This window comes from Syzygium oleosum, unplaced genomic scaffold, assembly GCF_021117445.2.
Source record: "Syzygium oleosum isolate NSW1041296 unplaced genomic scaffold, Sole_v2.1 Sole_v2.42, whole genome shotgun sequence".
Lineage (NCBI taxonomy): Eukaryota > Viridiplantae > Streptophyta > Magnoliopsida > Myrtales > Myrtaceae > Syzygium > Syzygium oleosum.
The window spans coordinates 1,388,570-1,411,595 of NW_026607526.1; the positions used below are offsets into that span (position 1 = coordinate 1,388,570).

The following is a 23,026-nucleotide window of genomic DNA, read 5'->3' on the forward strand; positions in this document are numbered from 1 at the left end:
GATTGACATCACGGCTTCAACTTTCTAAGAAAGCAGAAAGTCTCTTTTGCATTCTCCGTTTACTGTGTTGTTGAAAGACTGTAACCAGGAGAGCAACCCAATGGCAACGCAACCCAGTGAAAGACAAGGAAGTTCGGAACATGCAGAACCACCAGCAGGTACATGTTCAAGTTTCAACCATGAAAAAGAAAATGGTATAAGCGATGTGGTCTTAGAATATTCTGGAATGTGTATTTTGTCATGGTTCTTTTTCTTTGCTTTGTCATCGAACACACATAGCCCTGACCTTCGCTAGGGAAAAGGGAAACAGAAAAATCAGTATAACAAGGATTTTGTGCTCACTCTTTCTCTTACATATATTGAAGATGTTCGTGTAAACGTTGGATCAGCTCCTTCTCAATCTGAAGGTACTCCAGGTGCGTTATCCTTCAAAAGAGTAATTTCATTGTGAAATTGATATTTGGGGTGGATCTTGATGAAATTGTTCTCTTCTCGGACACTTATCAATATGTGCAAGGAAAAAGGTATTAACACAGTGGCCTGAGAAGTTCGCATCCATTTTGCAGGAGTATCGGAAAATGTAGTCAATGGAGACCATTACCGACCATTGTTGCAAGCTGCTTTCACGGGTGATTGGGAATCTGCTGAGAAAATTTTTCTACGACATCCTAGTTCAAAGCTAGCCAATATAACGAGCAGATCCGAAACAGCGCTTCACATAGCGGCTTTGAATGCACAAGACCAATTTGTTGAGAACCTGATTGAGCTCTTGTCTCAATCTCTGGAAGAGCTTGAAAAGGTTGATTGTGGTGGTCGCACAGCCCTCCACCATGCTGTCCTGTGTGGAAGGATACGGATCGTCGAGGCATTAGTTAGAAGTAATCGTAGGTTGACGCAAATACAAGATAAGGAAGGATGTCTTCCTTTCAATTTATCCACTCAGGAAGCTTCTATGCATAAGGAGATTGCCTGGTTCCTGGCCAAAAATACGACATTTGATGGGCCAACTCATCCCGACAGCAGTCCCAACGCGATTCAATGCATTGTAGGTCTCGCCTACGCTGGTCATCTTGGTAAGATCACTATCACTCTGTCTCAATTCCATCTGTTTTTATTTCCCTTCATTCTATACTTAGCTTATTTTCTTGATCAACTTTGCTGGTCAATTCGGATAGATATAATCCTTTATCTACTCGGGCAATACCCTTCACTCATTCTAAGGAAAGGCCCAGGCGAGACAGGAAAGTCTCTACTGGGCGTGTTGGCGAGGATGCAGTCTCACTTTCTCAGCGGAACTAGGCTCAGTGTTTGGGAAGCATTAATATACAAATGTCCGTACTTTCTGCACCCGCGTCCTTTCATTACTGATTCCCTTCCAGAAGATCATACATGGCTCATCACCTGCTCTTTTGTATCTGAACTGAAGGTATTCCCGTTGACATGAACTACAAGCCAACAGATGAAACTTCGACTAATGTGCAAACGTCAACGAATCTGGGTGGGCATGCATTTTTATAGTTGGGCATTATCTAATTTACGACCTTCCAAGATTTTTAACTTAAGTCAATTTTCTTAGATTGATTCCCTCCCTACAGCAAAGGAAACCGAAAATGATAGTTTCTGTGTAGAATATATTCTGGTTTTTTAACCTAGTTTTACTTGAATAATAGCCTGACCTCGAACTACTTTATGGATTAGTTATCCTCTGGGAACCACATATGATTCAACCAAGTGCATAAGTATTGTATGACTTATTTAATGGACAATGTAACGAACGAATTAAGACGCAGAACGAAGCGATGCTACACTGATTGGTGTCCTTTATCCTCATCCATATCTCTGTAGCGGATCACTTGCACTCCCAAGTATTGATCCATGTGAATGTCAATGTTGATTGTTTTGATATCTGTAACTATCAACCATTAAGATTGTCAGGACACCAGTTATTATAATCTATGTAGTAAAGTATCTTCATTCCACTTACACACATTGATTTTACATCCATTGACCTGGTTCTATCTGCAACTTCATCGTAGCGCTTCAATGTCTTACAAGGTCACTTTGGAATGCCGCCAACATTGTAGGTACGCTTCCATTTTATGAACACAACTTCTCTGTCTCTGTCTCTCTCCAATCAAAAGTCTCTGGCTTGTTTGGTTTTGACTTCTTTTATAAGTAGAAAAAAGTTCCTAGTTAATTTTTATGCCGTAATTTAAAAAAAAAAAAATGACTTTAGTTGGTCCACTGCCTGTATAGAAAAATCCTTGCATATTCATCGGTAGATCATAGATTAGTGACATGTGTAGTGGAGTTTGCGACTAAGTTTTGCCACATGTCAACCATCCAAAGGTTCGTGTGTAATTAATTTTTTACATTGGCAGTTAATAAAAATCATTTAGAAAATTATTCAAACTCATACAAAATTATATATGATTCGCCCGACAATATTCGTATGTTTTGACAGATTTCCGGTATTCATCAATTTTTAATTGCAAGAGTCACGGAATTAAAAACGAAAAGGCAAAAAATAATCCTTGAGATTGCAAATTGAGGCGAGATTTGATGTTAACCTAAACTCATCTTGCTTATGGCTAATTGATCTAAGCAGAAGACATTGAATAAGAGTTAGTTAACCTAGGACTTCTCCTTCAATCTTGATTGGTATGTTCCCTTCATCTTCTCTACAAGCATGTTAATATTTCTGAAAAAAAAAAAGAACAGAGAGTTTTTTTTTTTTGGTCGAAAGAACAGAGAATTAATATGTATTTGTTTCCTCCCCAATGGGATGAAGTGCTAAGCGTAGATCATCTCAACACAACACGACACAATATGTTGAGAGGGTGCAGGAATTGGGCATGGAACAGGGGACAGCCCCTAGCTTCATACACTATACAATAAGGTTGTAATAGATGAAGGCACAGATTTATCATTTAATCGCATTTAACATAGTAAGTATACACTTTATTTGGGAACTTCAGAAAGGCGTGAAGAACAGGAATAAGGGGAAGAAAGCAGGTAGGAAAAATCAATGTAATTTGTTTAGGAGGGCTTTGTAATAGGAGAGGATTTCAGAGGGAGCAAATTTCTTGGGCCCCAAAAAAACGGTGCATTCCAGAATTCCACTCCCAGTTATATCTTGTACCCACAAGCTGTTGGCTAGCTAGATGAGCTATGGCAAGGAATTTTTCTTATCTCCTTGTGATTTTGTATTCAAGAATTGTTAGGAGTAATCTAGAAATAAAATCCTAAATACACCATATCAATACGGGGGAGTGCACTCTTGAAAACAACCAGAAAGGAGGACTGTACGCGAAAGTTCATCTGAACAAAACCTAACTGCTAAAGAAATTTTATAGTTCCCAAAACTTACTTGAGAACTTTTGTTCGCAGTCGCACTCGCCCTGTCATCTTCACCCAACTTCCGTATGCACCCGAAATACCCATTAGCCCTTGTCCCTAATTTTTCTATTTTTGTCAACGAACAAAAAGGAAAATGTCCTTACTCTTACCAAAAAAAAAAAGGAAAATGAAGAACAGTGCAGTTGAATATTTTTTATAAAATAAAAATTTACTTTAGAATAGAGTCGAGTTAACTATACTCATCATGTCATTTAGGTGTAACAAGTAAACTCGAACGTGACATACCAGTGACCTCATGTGTAAGTTATAATTTTATTAGAGGCAGATAGAATGAGTAAAAAAAAACTTGTTCTTGTACTGAGCATGAATAACAACACAAAGGATTGGACGGTCAATGTGATTTTTTAATACGAGCTGCTATTTGCATTTGAAGATTTATTATTGTAGATAATTTTATATCTGCAAATATTACTATGATTTACTCTAGCTAGACGCATGTAATTAGCGTGGTCATTGTCAGAGTTATTCCGTCGGGTTAAGTCTTGTAGAGCAATTACTTAAACCCACATTTTGCATTTGAGGACAATTCCGTCGGGTGTGGTGTTGGGTTTAAATCCATTTCCGGCTTTTCGTTTACATTTCTTTTTACCTTATTTTTCAAATATTTTAGTACCTTCAATCAAGAGGATTCACGATGTGAAGTGGAGACACGAGGCAGCCGTGGAGTTGGTAAAAATAGTTTGCAATGCGCTCTCTGAAAGGAACCCTACCGAGATCACCCAGTTTTTCCAAGATAGGGACCTACTGGCTCAAGCTACAGTCAAGGGAATCAGTGAACTCGTGAAGCTATCCATTCAATATTTCCCGGAGCTTATTTGGATTTCGCCTTATGGTACTACGTTGATGACACTTGCTGTGCAGTATCGCCAAGAGAGGATTCTCAGACTCTTTTTGAAGGAGAGCTCAACCAATGGGTTGTCATTAGTTCCAACGCCTACAGAGATAGAATCGGGGAAAATGATGCGCGCTGCAGCAAAGTGCAACCCTGATATCGATGATGTAACTAATGTCTCCGGAGCAGCCTTTCAAATGCAAAGAGAAATCCAATGGTTTAAGGTAAGTATATTTCTTTTCATATAATTAATAATTGGGCTTAATGATAATATCTTATTGACAAATATCTTCAAACATTATGGTTAGAACTTCATTTGGATAATCTTGAGAAAATACATAGCTATTGAGCGATGTTAGGGCTAGCTTTCGTGCACCTCAACTGGTTCACTCCCCAGGTGATTTTAAGGGCGTATTGCCCCACATTGTTCTGATACACATGATTTTAATCCTGAAATACTCCCAACCAGACTTGAATCTAAGACCACAAGGAGAAGAATAAACTCTTTTGCCATCTAAGCTAACATCTTGTCTATACATAAAATTGTTAAATTCCACATGCTAAACATAAATAATAAAGTAAGTTCACAAACGACACTATATCCTTAGAAATAATTGCAGCAAATTAGGGGCCTGATTAGAGAAATTGGGCCACTACAAACTGATTGAAACTCATTATAATTAAATTGCACATAAACTTTACTAATATAACTATGATCCACCACTGAATCTAATCCAAGCGACTCTTTCTTAAATCCAACCGACCATTTCTATTGGTGTCTACCACGATGCAATTAAGTGATTATTATCTAAATCATTTCATGAATAACCCACATATAACAATTTGGAGCAAAAAAAAAACATATGAATTAGTTTTGCTTATATTTTCACGATAGCTTTGCTAGTTCCGTGCATCATATTTTTCTTTTAAGAATGTAGTGAAGTTCAAATATAATTAAATATGTAGATGGATAATGATTAAATTATAGCAGTGTGAGATGAATCTTCTCTTTTCTAATCAAAAGGTTAGCTAAGTTCATTTATGGCCACTGTTTTCATTTGAATAGCTATTAATTCAAGAACACTTCTCATTAGTTAGTTTAGCTATTAACGAAAGTTTTACTCATGCAAACCATTGTCTACAAACAAAAATTGATATCATGAAGCTTCTACTATATATTTACCTTTATTTCATTTCTACTATCTATTCTCTTTGTCATTAAAAAAAATTGGGACAATACGTACAGCAAGAGTTTTAAAATTTGTACCGATCATGTACTTGAGTCCGAAAACTTTGAATTCATGCTCTAATTGAAACAGACTAGGCACGGCAACCAAAAGGGGATGAATTGATTGTTCTGAAAAATGTGAGAACTTCTTCACGAATACATGATGGACAATATGTAGAAGGTGTACTGGTACTATAGAAACATGAATTATTATGTAGAATCACGATCTTCTATTAAATAGAAATTGAAAGAGTTTAAGGGATAAAAGAAATGCAAACAAGTATAGTAATTCGGCCTTCCACTTGGCCTACTTCACTCTCCCAGCCTCAATAAGAATGGAATCCACTATATAATCCTTAAGATGTTACAACTTTTGGAGTTTCTTTTACAAACTCGGGCACCTCTCACGATACTATATCACCCTCTTTCCATATTACAAATGTCCACAATTTCTACAGAAATATATAAACATAAATAATTCTATTTTGATAAAATTGCAATGTATTGGTCTAAAAAAACACATAGAGACACTAAATGATATATTCTCAGATTTCCTTACCAACTCTTTGCATTTTGTCCGTAACTCGCACTTGAAGACTCCAAGTTGTATAAAAGTTCATTCATTTGGAAGTAGACACCTAGGGCTTCCGGTCCATGTATTATTATTTCACTTTAGTGAAGCACAAAATCATCATCAAAGCTCACATGTAAGTGACCCTTGATATTCTACGAACAGAGATAGACTTAACCTCTAAAGAATTTTAAACTAATTGTTAGATGAGTCTTAATCTCCTTGATTTGTTCCTTTATCATTCTCCCTTGATTGATGAAAAACACTTGTCCTCAAGCCTGTCTCATTCTCATTATCGAAGTACAAAGAAAATTCAATGACATTAAATGTTGCCGAGACTCCATCATTGTCGGCCATATGATCTTTGTAAGCATTTTCACCAACTCTATTTAAGACCCGAAATGAGCCACCAATTTTTGGTTTGATTTTTTCGGCACGCCCAGAAGATATCCACTTTCTAGGACTCATCTGGTACGCCATTGTGGTTTGAATAAAAGCAATAAGCACAAAATTAAAGGGAAAAGTACCAAGAAAGTTCTAAAACTATTGTATTGGTACAAATTCAGTCATAAATCTTTCAATTGGATCAATTTAGTCCTAAATTTTTTTACATTGGTACAAACTCAGTCCATCCGGCCAATTCAGGCCGGAAACTGCTAACGTGGATGCCGAGCATCCTATGTGGCACAACCGGCATTGATGTGGATAATTTTTTTAATAAATTTTCCAATTTTTTTCCCTTTTTTTATTTTTTTCCTTTTCTTTTTTTCTTTCCTTTTTTTTTCCTTTTCTTTTTCTTTGGCTTATGGCTGGCAATCGGCCACCGACGAGGGCCAACGAAGGCGTCACGGCCCTCACCGAATCTGGCAAGGGCCCAACCCTCGCAATTTCTGGCGACGAGGGTGGCCCTCGCCAGATTCGGCGAGGCTAACCATTGACGGCCCTCGCATGTGACTGGTCGCCGGCCATAATCGAGTACTGGCCATAGGCCAAGGGAAGAAAAGGAAAGGAAAAAAAGGGAAATTTTTTTTAAAATTATTTTAAAAAATTTGAAAAATTATTAAAAAATTGTCCACGTCGACCATGCTACATAGGATGGCTAGTGTCCATGTCAGCAATTTCCGGCCTAAATTAGCCGGATGAACTCAATTGGTACCAATCGAAAAATATTTAGGACTAAATTGGTCCAACTTTATTTTTTTTATCGTGAATTGGTCTAATTGAAAGATCTAGGACTGAATTAGTACCGATGCAATAGATTTAAAACTTTTTTTATACTTTTCCCTTACTGCCGAACTTCTCCCATAAGAGATAAACCCAATGTAATATCAATACCATTGTATCAAGGATGTCGTGAAATGAGGGATACAACCTGATTTGGATCTCCTTTCTGGCTTCATGTTCTTGATTCTCGGCAATGTTCTTGTAACCAAAATCTCTTTCAATGGTCTCAAGCCAATTGTAGTCTTTTGAGATGTCGACTTTGACATCAAAATCATAAGAATCGCCGCAATTCCTTTGACGATGGCCCAAAGGATTCTCTTCACTAGATGTGTTGGAATGGACATCATGGGAGGAATATTCTCCTCTTCGATGTTGTTTTCTCACGATCATACGGGGATCGTCACATCTCAACAATCGAGATTTCTCCAAATGTTCTTGGAGTTATTATACTTCTCAAATATTCCATTCGACAACACGGTGGTCACCAATAAGTACACAACGAGGGCCATCAGCCATAGCCAATACTCCGACACCAACGCTTATAAGAAGGGTCCGAGATTTAAAAGGTTGCACGAGTGCGATTAGAAAAATGCTCGCCACCTGAGAAACCCATCTCAGGATACTGGACATATGATAGGATAGATGCCCACTACCTAGGGAATTCACTTCGGGATGTAAGGCATAAGAAGGATAGATGCTCATTACCTGAAGGAATCCACCTCAAGATAGGAGGTATGTATCTCACCGCTCAATGAAATCCATCAAAAAGATACAGAGTAAACGAAAACCTAATCAAAGAGTTTAGCTGCACAAAATGACAAAACACTCACTTACCCTCGACAAAGCCTTTGACACTAACCTTCCAAGCATGGGCAAATCTCATGACACTAACCTTTCACTCCCAAAGACCATCAACCCCAGACAAATCATAAATACTAACATCGACTTTTAACTCAAATAACTCCAGAAAAAATATACAATGCATAGGTCAATAAAGCAAAGGAAATACTAAAAGACTAGTTCTCGGATTTCCCAACCGGCTATTAATATTTTTTTCCATAAATTCCTCTAGAAGATTCTAGATTGGATGAAACTCGATTCATTGGAAAGTAGAAACATAGCTCTATCCATACATATTGAAGCACGAAATCATTGAAGCTCAAAAAGATCTTGCCAGAAAAGATGGACAATATTTAAGTAATATCGCATTTAGGCTCTGTTTATTTCGCTGAAAATAGACGATTGGAAAATATTTACCAAAAAATAATCGTTTGTATAGCTTAAAATGATGAGTCAATGAAAAATATTTTCATTATCGATAACAATTTATGCCTAAACATTTTCGGGTATTATGAAAATATTTTTCGTTCATTCATATTTATATGAGATATAAGCGATTATTTCAAGAAAAATATTTTTCAAATTATTCATTTTCCACAAAACAAATAGAGTCTAAGTGTTGCATAAGTCTTCATCTCCTTGAGATGTTCCTTTGTCATTTTTTGAAAATTTTCAATAATTTATCCACTTATTGTAACTCACGTTTGTGACTTTTATGCATAGGCTGTGGAAAGTTGGGTTACCCCTGACATGAGAACCGCCAGGTCAGGGCCTGATAATAAAACATACTGGCAAATGTTTGTGGAGAAACACCAAAAGTTGCTTGAGAATGGACAGAAGTGGGTGAAGGAGACAGCAGATAAATGTATGCTCGTCTCAACTCTAATTGCCACAGTATTGTTCGCTGCTGTTTTCACCGTTCCTGGAACCAATATTGATAGTAATGATTTCCCATTAAAGGGCTCTGTTCTGGTGTTTGCAATTTCGGATGGGTTAGGTTTGCTCTGCTCCATGACAGCAATCTTGCTATTCCTAGCCATCTTAACTTCACGGGATGAACCGCTAGATTTTTTTGACTCGTTGCCTAAGAAGATCATAATGGGCCTTTCTTCTCTCTTCCTCTCCTTGGCTTTCATGCTGGTGGCCTTTGCTGCAGCTCTCAGATTTGTGCTGGATAAGACATTGGAGTGGGTTGTCATTCCCATTGCTTTGCTGACGTCTCTTCCCGTGGCTTTATTCATAGTACTTCAGCTTCCCCTGCTATTCCAAATGGTTAGATCCACTTATGGACCTAGCATCTTTCGTGCAGAGGGCATACGGAAGTGAGGCTTAATTAATGGACGAGATCATGTGATTTACGAATTTTATTTAAGGGTATAGATCTTCGTTATAGTTGGTTGTAGCTGGGCAAATGTGATACTTAATGTATTTCCTCAAAAGCGCATGAACAATTACTATGCAAAATTATGTTTCACTACCTTGTTATGAAAGATCTATTTATAAAATGATTTGATCAATATAAAGTTTCAGCATACAAATATTTCAAAATGGAATTTATATATGCATAAACAATTATTTTACACATTTAGTACTAAAATATCCACGATCATGGAAAATTACCTTTTTATGAAATAGTTTATTTAGATGCAGAATAATTTTTTCAACTTAAATATTCAACCTCCAGGTAATCCAAAATGGACTCTTCATGTTATAGAAAAAATTATTCTAAACATTTATTGCCAAAATATGGGCAATAGTTCAATATAACAAAATTTTATTGTTTCTTGTTATAGATTGGAGGCATGAATTTGTTACATAAAATAAAAAGTTTAACATTGTTTGAAAAATGCAATCAGCCTTATTCTTTCATAGATATTTCAAAATTAAATCTATATATATGGAAACAGTTATTTTAAACGATTTACTACCAAAAAACGCGAAATATGGAAAACAAATTTAAACATTTAATTTTTCTGTATAGAGTGCTCCTGAGATGAACGATTTGATAATTGAAACAATCCATATATAAAGAATATCATTAATAAGAATTATAATAAACTTAGTGTTGACACGTAATTTTTAACCGACGTGTCGTAAAGGTAAAAACTTGAGATTAGGGTTTCTGATTGCGACGGAACCCGTTTCTCAACGAAAAGAGTCATTTAGCATTTGAATTAATATTAGTCTTTCATTTTCTAGCTTTTTGCACCTTAACCTCAAAAAGTCAAAATATTGACTTTTGAGTCAGAAAAATAATTTAAAAAATCAAAAAAATTTAAAATATTATTGAAAATTATCCACGTCAACAATATCCGGCCAAAAATTAGTCGAAAGGACTGAATTGACATTATATCAAAAGGTTTATAACTAAATTAACATAAATGCAATAGGTTTAAGATTTTTCTGACACTTTTCTCAAAATATAGTTACTCGATTATGCTCACAAGTTATGAGACGGTGTTTTGGACAATGGGGAGAGAAGATGGATTTATTACGTGATGGGGATGAAATTTGGTGGATTACTTAAGATCTAAGTAAATGGAAAATGCAGGCAATTAATTAGGCTAATCTCCAACCAAGCTTAGCCTTTTGTCCCAATACGGCCGAAATCACAATCTAAATTAATTAGGGTAATCTCCAGATGTCGCGACCTACCCGTCCCAATCAGGGGGAGAATGTATGTATAGGTATAGGTCTAAAAGTATTTGTCAATAGACGTGAATATCGTTTGGTTCGTTCGAACGACAAACCAAAAGGCTCATCTATCCAAGGACGGAGGCTCTCCCAAGCCTCATACCTTGTGCTACGTGAGTTTTTCTAATCTATATATTCACTAGGAGTCGTCACCAACCATTATCAAGGGTTGACTAGAAATCCTAATCAAGATGCGAGAGTGTCGTCTTGATACGTGCGCAACAAGAGATTCTTAGGATCGGAAACTTGATTACACTAAGCGTCTAATTAGTGCCCTTTCGATACCTAAACTTGACCATTTGCTAACTAAAGCGTCAAGACAGACAATTGAAGAGCCTAAAGTTCATCATATTCGTGCTAAAAATGGAAAATAACAATCAATATATTAAAAGTGCGCAATGAAATAATCAAAATAGAAATAAATAAACAGCGACCTACCACCGTCTCTACAAAATGAAAAGGCAATCAAATGCCCTATGGTAAAGCCCTAAAGGCTTATTCAATTTTTGGGTTCAATTTTCAAAGGTTTTCACATTTTTCTATTTTGTATACTAAGTCTAAAGTAAAATTAACACTAAATCTAGTGAAATTAACTCAAAAACTAATTTCTAAACTTTTCCTAAATTTTCGGAATTTTTCTGAATTTTTTAATTTTTTTAATATTTTTTAATAATTTTTTAAAATATTTTTTTAAGGAAAAATAGACTTCGGACCGGGTCAACCCGGTCCGATTCGCCGGTCTGACCCGGACCGCGGGTCCGGGTTGGGTCTGGAATTCGGACCCGCTTTGGGCCAGGTCCGAATCAACTAAATTCAGCCCAAACAAAATTTGATTTAAAATGTAAAACAGGCCCACAATTCTCTGAGCCCAATTTGCATACTTGGCCTAGTTAATTGAGCCTTTAACACCTCAGCCCACATCATTGGATTTTCTGATCCAGCCCGTCCTCCAACGCGATCTCCTGGTCCGAGATCCGAATTTTTGCCTCTTTTCCAATTTTTTCATTTTCCTTTTTCTAATTTCCTTCTTATTCTATTTTTCTATTTTTTATTTCTGTCCTTTTGCTTTTCTTTTTCTTTTCCATTATTTCCCTTTTGGTCTTCTTTTCCTCGCGTTGCTTGCTTCCCCTACTCTTCTCCTCTACTGAAACTTCTTCACCGAGAGCTCTCAATCTCGGTTCTTCGCCGGGAGCTCTCATTCTCTGGTCATCGGCCATTACCTAAAGTCGTCGGAACAACGCCGCCTACACCGACAACCACTCTCCATCGTTCGTCACGTCACCCTGACAGCTACCACTTCTACCCAGGCCGACCCGTTTCGGCGACATTAACGTTACCAAAAACACACATAAACAAACAAACTTCATTCCAGCAAATCAAGCACATAAATGCACGCCAAAGAGTGAGAAAGGACTGACTCTAGCGGCCTCTAACAGCGGGCATCGCTCCAGCAAGAGGGAATGGCGCCTCCGGTGGAGTTTTTGTCCATGGCCGAACCAAGACGTGCAAACGCCACAAAATCACACAGAAAACATAGATAACTTGAATTCAGTAAACAATATTAGAACGAATCGAGCATATAACACAGTTCTAAGCATCGATTCCACGAAAAGCTATTCGGATCTCCATTTAGACATTTTGTCGAACAGGTGGCATACTGGTCTGGATATGGGTTTTAGGCTGAGATACAATGTGGTTTTTGGCTTAAAAGTGATGTTTAAAAATATAAAAGGCCATATTCCACTACAAATCTGTTTCAGTTTTCAATGAAACACTAAAAATCAACACAACCAGGTTCGACGTTCTGAGCTCATACTGTTTCAATGAGACATTTTATCAAACGTGTGAGGTGCGACTAAGAAATGGAGTCACAGATCTGATTTTGACATGGTTCATGGCCCATTCTCGACATATAACGTTTAGGCCAACTTCATTGAGTGTCAAACAAGTGTGAGCCTCCATCAATGGGGCCAGGCGATCACCGAACAGGCTTGGTGTGCCTTGCTCCGGAGAGGCAGGGAAGAGAAGGGCGAAACAGAGCAAGTGCAGACCGAGGCTTACCTGGTTCGGGTGACTTGTTTGACGACGAATGGCGGCCGGAAGGTGGAGCTTTCCACGGCAAAGACGGCGACTCAGACGGACCACCAGCGAACGATCAAAAATTTCTACTTTTCCCGGGTTCTCTCTCGGCTTCCTCTCTCTATTTGTTCTTTTCCTCTGTCTCCTCAGCCCCTCCTCGGCCAACTCTCACTCTTTTCCCTCTGAACGACGACCTCCCCTTGTCTTCCCTTCTTCCTTTTCTCCCTAGCGAGCTCTCTTTCTCTCGGCCGGGAACTCTCTCTCCTTCTTCTTCTCTGTTTTCCATTCCCCCCAAAAACCGGCCTCTCTCCCTAGCTCCCCTTTGTCCTCGGCTCATGGACGATTGTCCTTCGCAGTCCAGCCTTCTCTCTCCCTTCTGTCGCCAGCTCTGTCCCTGCCATCCAATTTTTTTGTCTCTTCTTCCCTTTGTCTTGTGCGCTTTTTGTCTTCTTCGTGCTTCTGTCTTCGTCTGGCCGAGCGCGAAAGAGAGAGTGAGGGGTCAGAGCGGCTGGGCCAAGAGAAGGAAGAAGGAATGAGGAAAAGGAACTGGGCCGTGAGAGAGGAATTGGGCCCAAGCGAAGGTAGAAAAATGAAAGGGCCTGGTTCCGCCGGGCCGAATCAAACCGGCCCAATTTTCCCCTTTTTTTACATTATTATTATATATTTTAATAATTTACCTTATTGTCTCTCTTTTGCACTAATTTGGCCAACTGTGTCCAACTAATCCATGTAATTTCCTAAATTTTTCTTTCTTTTCTTGGTGGTTGGTGCTAATTGGTAGTCGTGACTTTAATAAATTCTACATAACTACCATATAATGTAACTCGAGATTCATAGGCTTCTTCGCTTATATCTGCAATTAAAATGTGTTTTGACCGCATCTGAATTAAAAAGCTAGCTACCAACTCTCTAAGATGAAAGAGATTGACGATTTAATCAAAGTGGTGGAAGGATAATGACATTCAGTCTTTGGATCAGGTGGACGGATTTATAATCCCCAGCTAATATCGATTAATCAATTGACTAAAAAATAAAGTGAAGTTTGGATTTTGAGGAAAGTAAACATCTAATTAAGAAATTCTCAAGCACCTATGTCATCCCTTTACCATTCAGTTTTTTGAAGAAATGAGCATGGTTCAATGGTAGAACTGCGAATCGGAAAACTGGACCGGTTCCAAATTTCAAAATATGTAAGGTAGATTCCAGGTTCAAAAAATTGAGAAATCGGTTCCGACTAACAGGTTCCAGGCTAGAACCTAGGACAACTCTTTGTGTTTTTCTTATTCTATGTCTTCGCGCAAACTAGCAATATACCATGGCGTCCGATGATAAGCGTATAATTTGGAACTAATAGTCCGAACTTCCATTTTCGACAATAACCATAATTCAGACTTTTACTTTGTTAATTTTTTATATTCGTTGTATGTCGAAATATGAGTTATGGTCAGTGGGTTGTAGTAACAAATGGTGATCATTAAGAGGTGATGATTTATTACAATTGTTCAATGAAGAATATAGGTGGAACCTGAGTAGACTTTGGAACTGACTCTAAAACCTATTATAGGGTAGGTTCTAGGTTCGAGAGTATGCAGGCTAGATCTCACGTTCCAAAAATTTGAGAACTGGTTCCGACAGATAGGTTCCAAGTGGAACCTGGACTGACCCTAGAACCGCTTACCCCGAGTTTTTTGTATTTTCTTTTGATTTGAGTTCATTTGGAAAATAAGAAATTTCTCTATCTCACCGACCCCTGGCTTCACCAACCCCAAGATGTGCCCAGTCAACGCACTCTATTGCGTAAGCAAGCGATCGAATAATAAACCAAACAGAACAAGAAAATAAATCGGTCACTAAATTTACATGGCGAGAGAGTAGCAAAAAATTCTACTATAGATCAAGCGATACAACAGAGATTATAACCGCACTCGAGTCACTCAAATACTCTCAGTATTTCCCAGCCCTCAATTACACCTAATAACCCACGTAGTGTTAAGCCCCACAACTCTTTACGAAATAATTTTTCAATCTCACAAAAAAAAATAAAACAAATCTCCCTGCCTTGGATAAGGCTCCACCTTGCCAAATCCGGCCTGGTGGAGCTCGCCCAAGGCCAACGAGCTCGAGCCTTGCCATAGGCCGGCGAGGCTCAAGCTCGCTTGTGGCCGGCAATTGGCGAAAAAAGAAGGAAAAAGAAAATAAAATTAATTAAACATTCAAATTTCTTTTGAAATAAAAATAAGAATAAAAAATAATTAAAATGAGTGCACGGAGGAGAACGTGCTTGGTCTGGGTGAAAGAAAAAAGAGGGAAAATGATTTCCCCTTTTCTCCACTTTTTCATGTGTTTTTTCATTGGCGGAAAATGTCTTCCTTAACTTATTTATTTTCTGTGAATCAAACGTCGGAAAATCTTAAAAGTATTTTCATAGAAGTTTTTTTTCACGAAACAAACGGAGCTTGCAATTTATAAAATGAAACCGTTTAAAAAAAATCTTAACAATTTAGGGCAGCAATAATTAGAAAAATAAATTTCCTAAAAAGTGACATAAATTAAACTAAAGTATACAATTAGGTTACCAACTAGCGAAATAAGGCAGTCTTTTGAAATAAAATTTTAGGTCATGTTTGGTGAAGTTAGGTAAACCCCTCAAGACATTTTGCTTCAAGGCATCTATTTAAAAAGAGTATACCGTACCCCTTTGATTCTTATAAAATGAAAGCGTTTAAAAAAAATCTTAACAATTTCTCTATCTCACCGACCCCTGGCTTCACCAACCCCAAGATGCGCCCAGTCGATGCACTCTGTTGCGTAAGCAAGCGATAGAATAATAAACCAAACAGAACAAAAAAATAAATCGGTCACAAAATTTACGTGGCGAGAGAGTAGCAAAAAATTCTACGATAGATCAAGCGATACAACAGAGATTATAACCACACTCGAGTCACTCAAACACTCTCAGTATTTCCCAGCCCTCAATTACACTCAATAACTCACGTAGTGTTAAGCCCCACAATTCCTTACCAAATAATTCCTCAATCTCACAAAAACATAAAACAAATCTCGCTGCCTTGGACAAGGCTCCATCTTGCCAAATCCGGCCAGGTCGAGCTCACCCAAAGCCAACGAGCTCGAGCCTTGCCATAGGCCGGCGAGGCTCGAGCACGCTTGTGGCCGGCGATTGGCCAAAAAAGAAGGAAAAAGAAAATAAAATTAATTAAACATTCAAATTTCTTTTGAAAATAAAAATAAGAATAAAAAATAATTAAAATGAGTGCACAGAGGAGAACGTGCTTAGTCTGGGTGAAAGAAAAAAGAGGGAAAATGATTTCCTCTTTTCTCCACTTTTTCATGTGTTTTTTCATTGGCGGAAAATGTCTTCCTTAACTTATTTATTTTCTGTGCATCAAACGTTGGAAAATCTTAAAAATATTTTCTTAGAAGTTTTTACTCGTGAAACAAACGGAGCTTGCAATTTATAAAATGAAAGCGTTTAAAAAAAATCTTAACAATTTAGGGAAGCAATAATTAGAAAAATAAATTTCCTGATAAGTGACATAAATTAAACTAAAGTATACAATTAGGTTACCAACTAGCGAAATAATGCAGTCTTTTGAAATAAAATTTTAGGTCATGTTTGGTGAAGTTAGGTAAACCCCTCGAGACGTTTTGCTTCAAGGCATCGATTTAAAAAGAGCCTACTGTACCCCTCTGATTCTTATAAAATGAAAGCATTTAGAAAAAATCTTAACAATTTCTCTATCTCACCGAACCCCGGCTTCACCAACCCCAAGATGCGCCCAGTCGACGCACTCTGTTGTGTAAGCAAGCGATCGAATAATAAACCAAACAGAACAAGAAAATAAATCGGTCACTAAATTTACGTGGCGAGAGAGTAACAAAAAATTCTATTATAGATCAAGCGATACAACAGAAATTATAACCACACTCGAGTCACTCAAACACTCTCAATATTTCCCAGCACTCAATTACACTCAATAACTCACGTAGTGTTAAGCCCCACAATTCCCTACCAAATAATTCCTCAATCTCACAAAAAAATAAAACAAATCTCGCTGCCTTGGACAAGGCTCCATCTTGCCAAATCCGGCCAGGTCGAGCTCGCCCAAGGCCAACGAGCTCGAGCCTTGAGGCTCAAGCTCGCTTGTGGCCGGCAATTGGCCAAAAAAGAAGGAAAAAGAAAATAAAATTAATTAAACATTCAAATTTCTTTTGAAAATAAAAATAAGAATAAAAAATAATTAAAATGAGTGCACGGAGGAGAACGTGCTTGGTCTGGGTGAAAGGAAAAAAGGGGAAAATGATTACCTCTTTTCTCCACTTTTTCATGTGCTTTATCATTGGCGGAAAATGTCTTCCTTAACTTATTTATTTTCTGTGAATCAAACGTCGGAAAATCTTAAAAATATTTTTTTCGAAGTTGTTTTTCGTGAAACAAATGAAGCTTGCAATTTATAAAATGAAAGCGTTTAAAAAAAATCTTAACAATTTAGGGCAGCAATAATTTGAAAAATAAATTTCCTGATAAGTGACATAAATTAAACTAAAGTATACAATGAGGTTACCAACTAGCGAAATAATGCAGTCTTTTGAAATAAAATTTTAGGTCATGTTTAGTGAAGTTAGGTAAACCCCTCGAGACGTTTTGCTTCAAGGCATCGATTTAAAAAGAGCCTACCGTACCCCTCTGATTCCTATAAAATGAAAGCGTTTAAAAAAAATCTTAACAATTTCTCTATCTCACCGACCCCCGGCTTCACCAACCCCAAGATGCGCCCAGTCGACGCACTCTGTTGCGTAAGCAAGCGATGGAATAATAAACCAAACAGAACAAGAAAATAAATCGGTCACTAAATTTACGTGGCGAAAGAGTAGCAAAAAATTCTACTATAGATCAAGCGATACAACAGAGATTATAACCACACTGAAGTCACTCAAACACTCTCAGTATTTCCTAGCCGTCAATTACACCCAATAACTAACGTAGTGTTAAGCCCCACAATTCCCTATGAAATAATTCCTCAATCTCACAAAAAAATAAAACAAATCTCGCTGCCTTGGACAAGGCTCCATCTTGCCAAATCCGGCCAGGTCGAGCTCGCCCAAGGCCAACGAGCTCGAGCCTTGCCATAGGCCGGCGAAGCTAGAGCTCGCTTGTGGCCGGCGATTGGCCAAAACAGAAGGAAAAAGAAAATAAAATTAATTAAACATTCAAATTTCTTTTGAAAATAAAAATAAAAATAAAAAATAATTAAAATGAGTGCACGGAGGAGAACGTGCTTGGTCTGGGTGAAAGAAAAAAAAGGGAAAATGATTTCCTCTTTTCTCCACTTTTTCATGTGCTTTTTCATTGGCGGAAAATGTCTTCCTTAACTTATTTATTTTCTGTGAATCAAATGTCAGAAAATCTTAAAAATATTTTCTTAGAAGTTGTTTTTCGTGAAACAAACGGAGCTTGCAATTTATAAAATGAAAGCGTTTAAAAAAAAATCTTAACAATTTAGGGCAGCAATAATTTGAAAAATAAATTTCCTGATAAGCGACATAAATTAAACTAAAGTATACAATGAGGTTACCAACTAGCGAAATAATGCAGTCTTTTGAAATAAAATTTTAGGTCATGTTTGATGAAGTTAGGTAAACCCCTCGAGACGTTTTGCTTCAAGACATCGATTTAAAAAGAGCCTACCGTACCCCTCTGATTCTTATAAAATGAAAGCGTTTAAGAAAAATCTTAGCAATTTCTCTATCTCACCGACCCCCGGCTTCACCAACCCCAAGATGCGCCCAGTCGACGCACTCTATTGCGTAAGCAAGCGATGGAATAATAAACCAAACAGAACAAGAAAATAAATCGGTCACTAAATTTACGTGGCGAGAGAGTAGCAAAAAATTCTACTATAGATCAAGCGATACAACAGGAATTATAACCACACTCGAGTCACTCAAACACTCTCGGTATTTCCCAGCCCTGAATTACACCCAATAATTCACGTAGTGTTAAGCCCCACAATTCCCTACCAAATAATTACTCAATCTCACAAAAAAATAAAACAAATCTCGCTGCCTTGGACAAGGCTCCATCTTGCCAAATCCAGCCAGGTCGAGCTCGCCCAAGGCCAACGAGCTCGAGCCTTGCCATAGGCCGGCGAGGCTCGAGCTCGCTTGTGGCCGGCGATTGGCCAAAAAAGAAGGAAAAAGAAAATAAAATTAATTAAACATTCAAATTTCTTTTGAAAATAAAAATAAGAATAAAAAATATTTAAAATGAGTGCACGGAGGAGAACGTGCTTGGTCTGGGTGAAAGAAAAAAAAGGGAAAATGATTTCCTCTTTTCTCCACTTTTTCATGTGCTTTTTCATTGGCGGAAAATGTCTTCCTTAACTTATTTATTTTCTATGAATCAAACGTCGGAAAATCTTAAAAATATTTTCTTAGAAGTTGGTTTTCGTGAAACAAACGGAGCTTGCAATTTATAAAATGAAAGCGTTTAAAAAAAATCTTAACAATTTAGGGCAGCAATAATTAGAAAAATAAATTTCCTGATAATTGACATAAATTAAATAAAGTATACAATTAGGTTACCAACTAGCGAAATAATGCAGTCTTTTGAAATAAAATTTCAGCTCATGTTTGGTGAAGTTAGGTAAACCCCTCGAGACGTTTTGCTTCAAGGCATCGATTTAAAAAGAGCCTACCGTACCCCTCTGATTCTTATAAAATGAAAGCGTTTAAAAAAAATCTTAATAATTTCTCTATCTCACCAACCCCCGACTTCACCAACCCCAAGATGCGCCCAGTCAACGCACTCTGTTGCGTAAGTAAGCGATCGAATAATAAACCAAACAGAACAAGAAAATAAATCGGTCACTAAATTTACGTGGCGAAAGAGTAGCAAAAAATTCTATTATAGATCAAACGATACAACAGAGATTATAACCACACTCGAGTCACTCAAACACTCTCAGTATTTCTCAGCCCTCAATTACACCCAATAACTCACGTAGTGTTAATCCCCATAATTCCCTACGAAATAATTCCTCAATCTCACAAAAAAATAAAACAAATCTCGCTGCCTTGGACAAGGATCCATCTTGCCAAATCCGGCCAGGTCGAGCTCGCCCAAGGCCAACGAGCTCGAGCCTTGCAATAGGCCGGCGAGGATCAAGCTCGCTTGTGGCCGGCGATTGGCCAAAAAAGAAGGAAAAAGAAAATAAAATTAATTAAACATTCAAATTTCTTTTGAAAATAAAAATAAGAATAAAAAATAATTAAAATGAGTGCACGGAGGAGAACGTGCTTGGTCTGGGTGAAAGAAAAAAAAAGGGAAAATGATTTCCTCTTTTCTCCACTTTTTCATGTGCTTTTTCTTTGGCGGAAAATGTCTTCCTTAACTTATTTATTTTCTGTGAATCAAACGTCGGAAAATCTTAAAAATATTTTCTTAGAAGTTGTTTTTCGTGAAACAAACGGAGCTTGCAATTTATAAAATGAAAGCGTTTAAAAAAAATCTTAACAATTTAGGGCAGCAATAATTAGAAAAATAAATTTCCTGATAATTTACATAAATTAAATAAAGTATACAATTAGGTTACCAACTAGCGAAATAATGCAGTCTTTTGAAAGAAAATTTCAGCTCATGTTTGGTGAAGTTAGGTAAACCCCTCGAGACGTTTTGCTTCAAGGCATCGATTTAAAAAGAGCCTACCGTACCCCTCTGATTCTTATAAAATGAAAGCGTTTAAAAAAAATCTTAATAATTTCTCTATCTCACCAACCCCCGACTTCACCAACCCCAAGATGCGCCCAGTCAACGCACTCTGTTGCGTAAGTAAGCGATCGAATAATAAACCAAACAGAACAAGAAAATAAATCGGTCACTAAATTTACGTGGCGAAAGAGTAGCAAAAAATTACACCCAATAACTCTCAGTATTTCTATTATAGATCAAACGATACAACAGAGATTATAACCACACTCGAGTCACTCAAACACTCTCAGTATTTCTCAGCCCTCAATTACACCCAATAACTCACGTAGTGTTAATCCCCATAATTCCCTACGAAATAATTCCTCAATCTCACAAAAAAATAAAACAAATCTCGCTGCCTTGGACAAGGATCCATCTTGCCAAATCCGGCCAGGTCGAGCTCGCCCAAGGCCAACGAGCTCGAGCCTTGCAATAGGCCGGCGAGGATCAAGCTCGCTTGTGGCCGGCGATTGGCCAAAAAAGAAGGAAAAAGAAAATAAAATTAATTAAACATTCAAATTTCTTTTGAAAATAAAAATAAGAATAAAAAATAATTAAAATGAGTGCACGGAGGAGAACGTGCTTGGTCTGGGTGAAAGAAAAAAAAGGGAAAATGATTTCCTCTTTTCTCCACTTTTTCATGTGCTTTTTTATTGGCGGAAAATGTCTTCCTTAACTTATTTATTTTCTGTGAATCAAACGTCGAAAAATCTTAAAACTATTTTCTTAGAAGTTGTTTTTCGTGAAACAAACGGAACTTGCAATTTATAAAATGAAAGCGTTTAAAAAAAAATCTTAACAATTTAGGGCAGCAATAATTTGAAAAATAAATTTCCTGATAAGTGACATAAATTAAACTAAAGTATACAATTAGGTTACCAACTAGCGAAATAATGCAGTCTTTTGAAATAAAATTTTAGATCATGGTTGGTGAAGTTAGGTAAACCCCTCAAGACATTTTGCTTCAAGGCATCGATTTAAAAAAAGCCTACTGTACCCCTCTGATTCTTATAAAATGAAAGCGTTTAAAAAAAATCTTAACAATTTCTCTATCTCACCGACCCCCGGCTTCACCAACCCCAAGATGCGCCCAGTCGACGCACTCTGTTGCGTAAGCAAGCGATCGAATAAGAAACCAAACAGAACAAGAAATAAATCGGTCACAAAATTTACGCGGCGAGAGAGTAGCAAAAAATTCTACTATAGATCAAGCGATACAACAGGGATTATAACCACACTCGAGTCACTCAAACACTCTCGGTATTTTTCAGCTCTCAATTACACCCAATAATTCATTTAGTGTTAAGCCCCACAATTCCCTACCAAATAATTACTCAATCTCACAAAAAAATAAAACAAATCTCGCTGCCTTGGACAAGGCTCCATCTTGCCAAATCCGGCCAGGTCGAGCTTGCCCAAAGCCAACGAGCTCGAGCCTTGCCATAGGACGGCGAGGCTCGAGCTCGCTTGTGGCCGGCGATTGGCCAAAAATGAAGGAAAAAGAAAATAAAATTAATTAAACATTCAAATTTCTTTTGAAAATAAAAATAAGAATAAAAAATAATTAAAATGAGTGCACGGAGGAGAACGTGCTTGGTCTGGGTGAAAGAAAAAAAAGGGAAAATGATTTCCTCTATTCTCCACTTTTTCATGTGCTTTTTCGTTGGCGGAAAATGTCTTCCTTAACTTATTTATTTTCTGTGAATCAAACGTCGGAAAATCTTAAAAATATTTTCTTAGAAGTTGTTTTTCGTGAAACAAACGGAGCTTGCAATTTATAAAATGAAAGCGTTTAAAAAAAATCTTAACAATTTAGGGCAGCAATAATTAGAAAAATAAATTTCCTGATAATTGACATAAATTAAATAAAGTATACAATGAGGTTACCAACAAGCGAAATAATGCAGTCTTTTGAAATAAAATTTTAGGTCATGTTTGGTGAAGTTAGGTAAACCCCTCGAGACGTTTTGCTTCAAGGCATCGATTTAAAAAGAGCCTACCGTACCCTTCTGATTCTTATAAAATGAAAGCGTTTAAGAAAAATCTTAACAATTTCTCTGTCTCACCGACCCCTGGCTTCACCAACCCTAAGATGCGCCTAGTCGACACACTCCGTTCCTGGATCCAGCCACCATCAAATCAATACGGAAGCTCCCAGACAATTCAGGTCGTGCCGCCGACCGTCGAACAACGAGGACAATCGACTTTGATTTCGAAGCTGACGCACGTAGTACGAACAATATCGAGGCCTTTGCGTCGGCGGAGCAACTGACGAAAAACGCACTCTCGTACAATCCCGAGTCATTTCCGATCCAGATGTCGACCGTCACACAGCCAACACAGCCAACACAGTCATTTCCGATTCAGAGG

General features: G+C 37.5%; 1 protein-coding gene across 1 annotated transcript; it reads left to right on the forward strand.

The window, feature by feature from the left end:
* LOC115691246 (uncharacterized) lies at positions 1–9,558 on the forward strand. Its single transcript, XM_056306211.1, has 8 exons — positions 1–158; positions 311–416; positions 567–1,073; positions 1,176–1,331; positions 1,427–1,498; positions 2,037–2,084; positions 4,031–4,476; positions 8,839–9,558. Exons 1-8 carry the CDS (start codon positions 141–143, stop codon positions 9,439–9,441), a joined length of 1,956 nt encoding a protein of 651 aa, XP_056162186.1. The 5' UTR covers positions 1–140; the 3' UTR covers positions 9,442–9,558.
* The last annotated feature ends 13,468 nt before the right edge of the window (positions 9,559–23,026 follow it).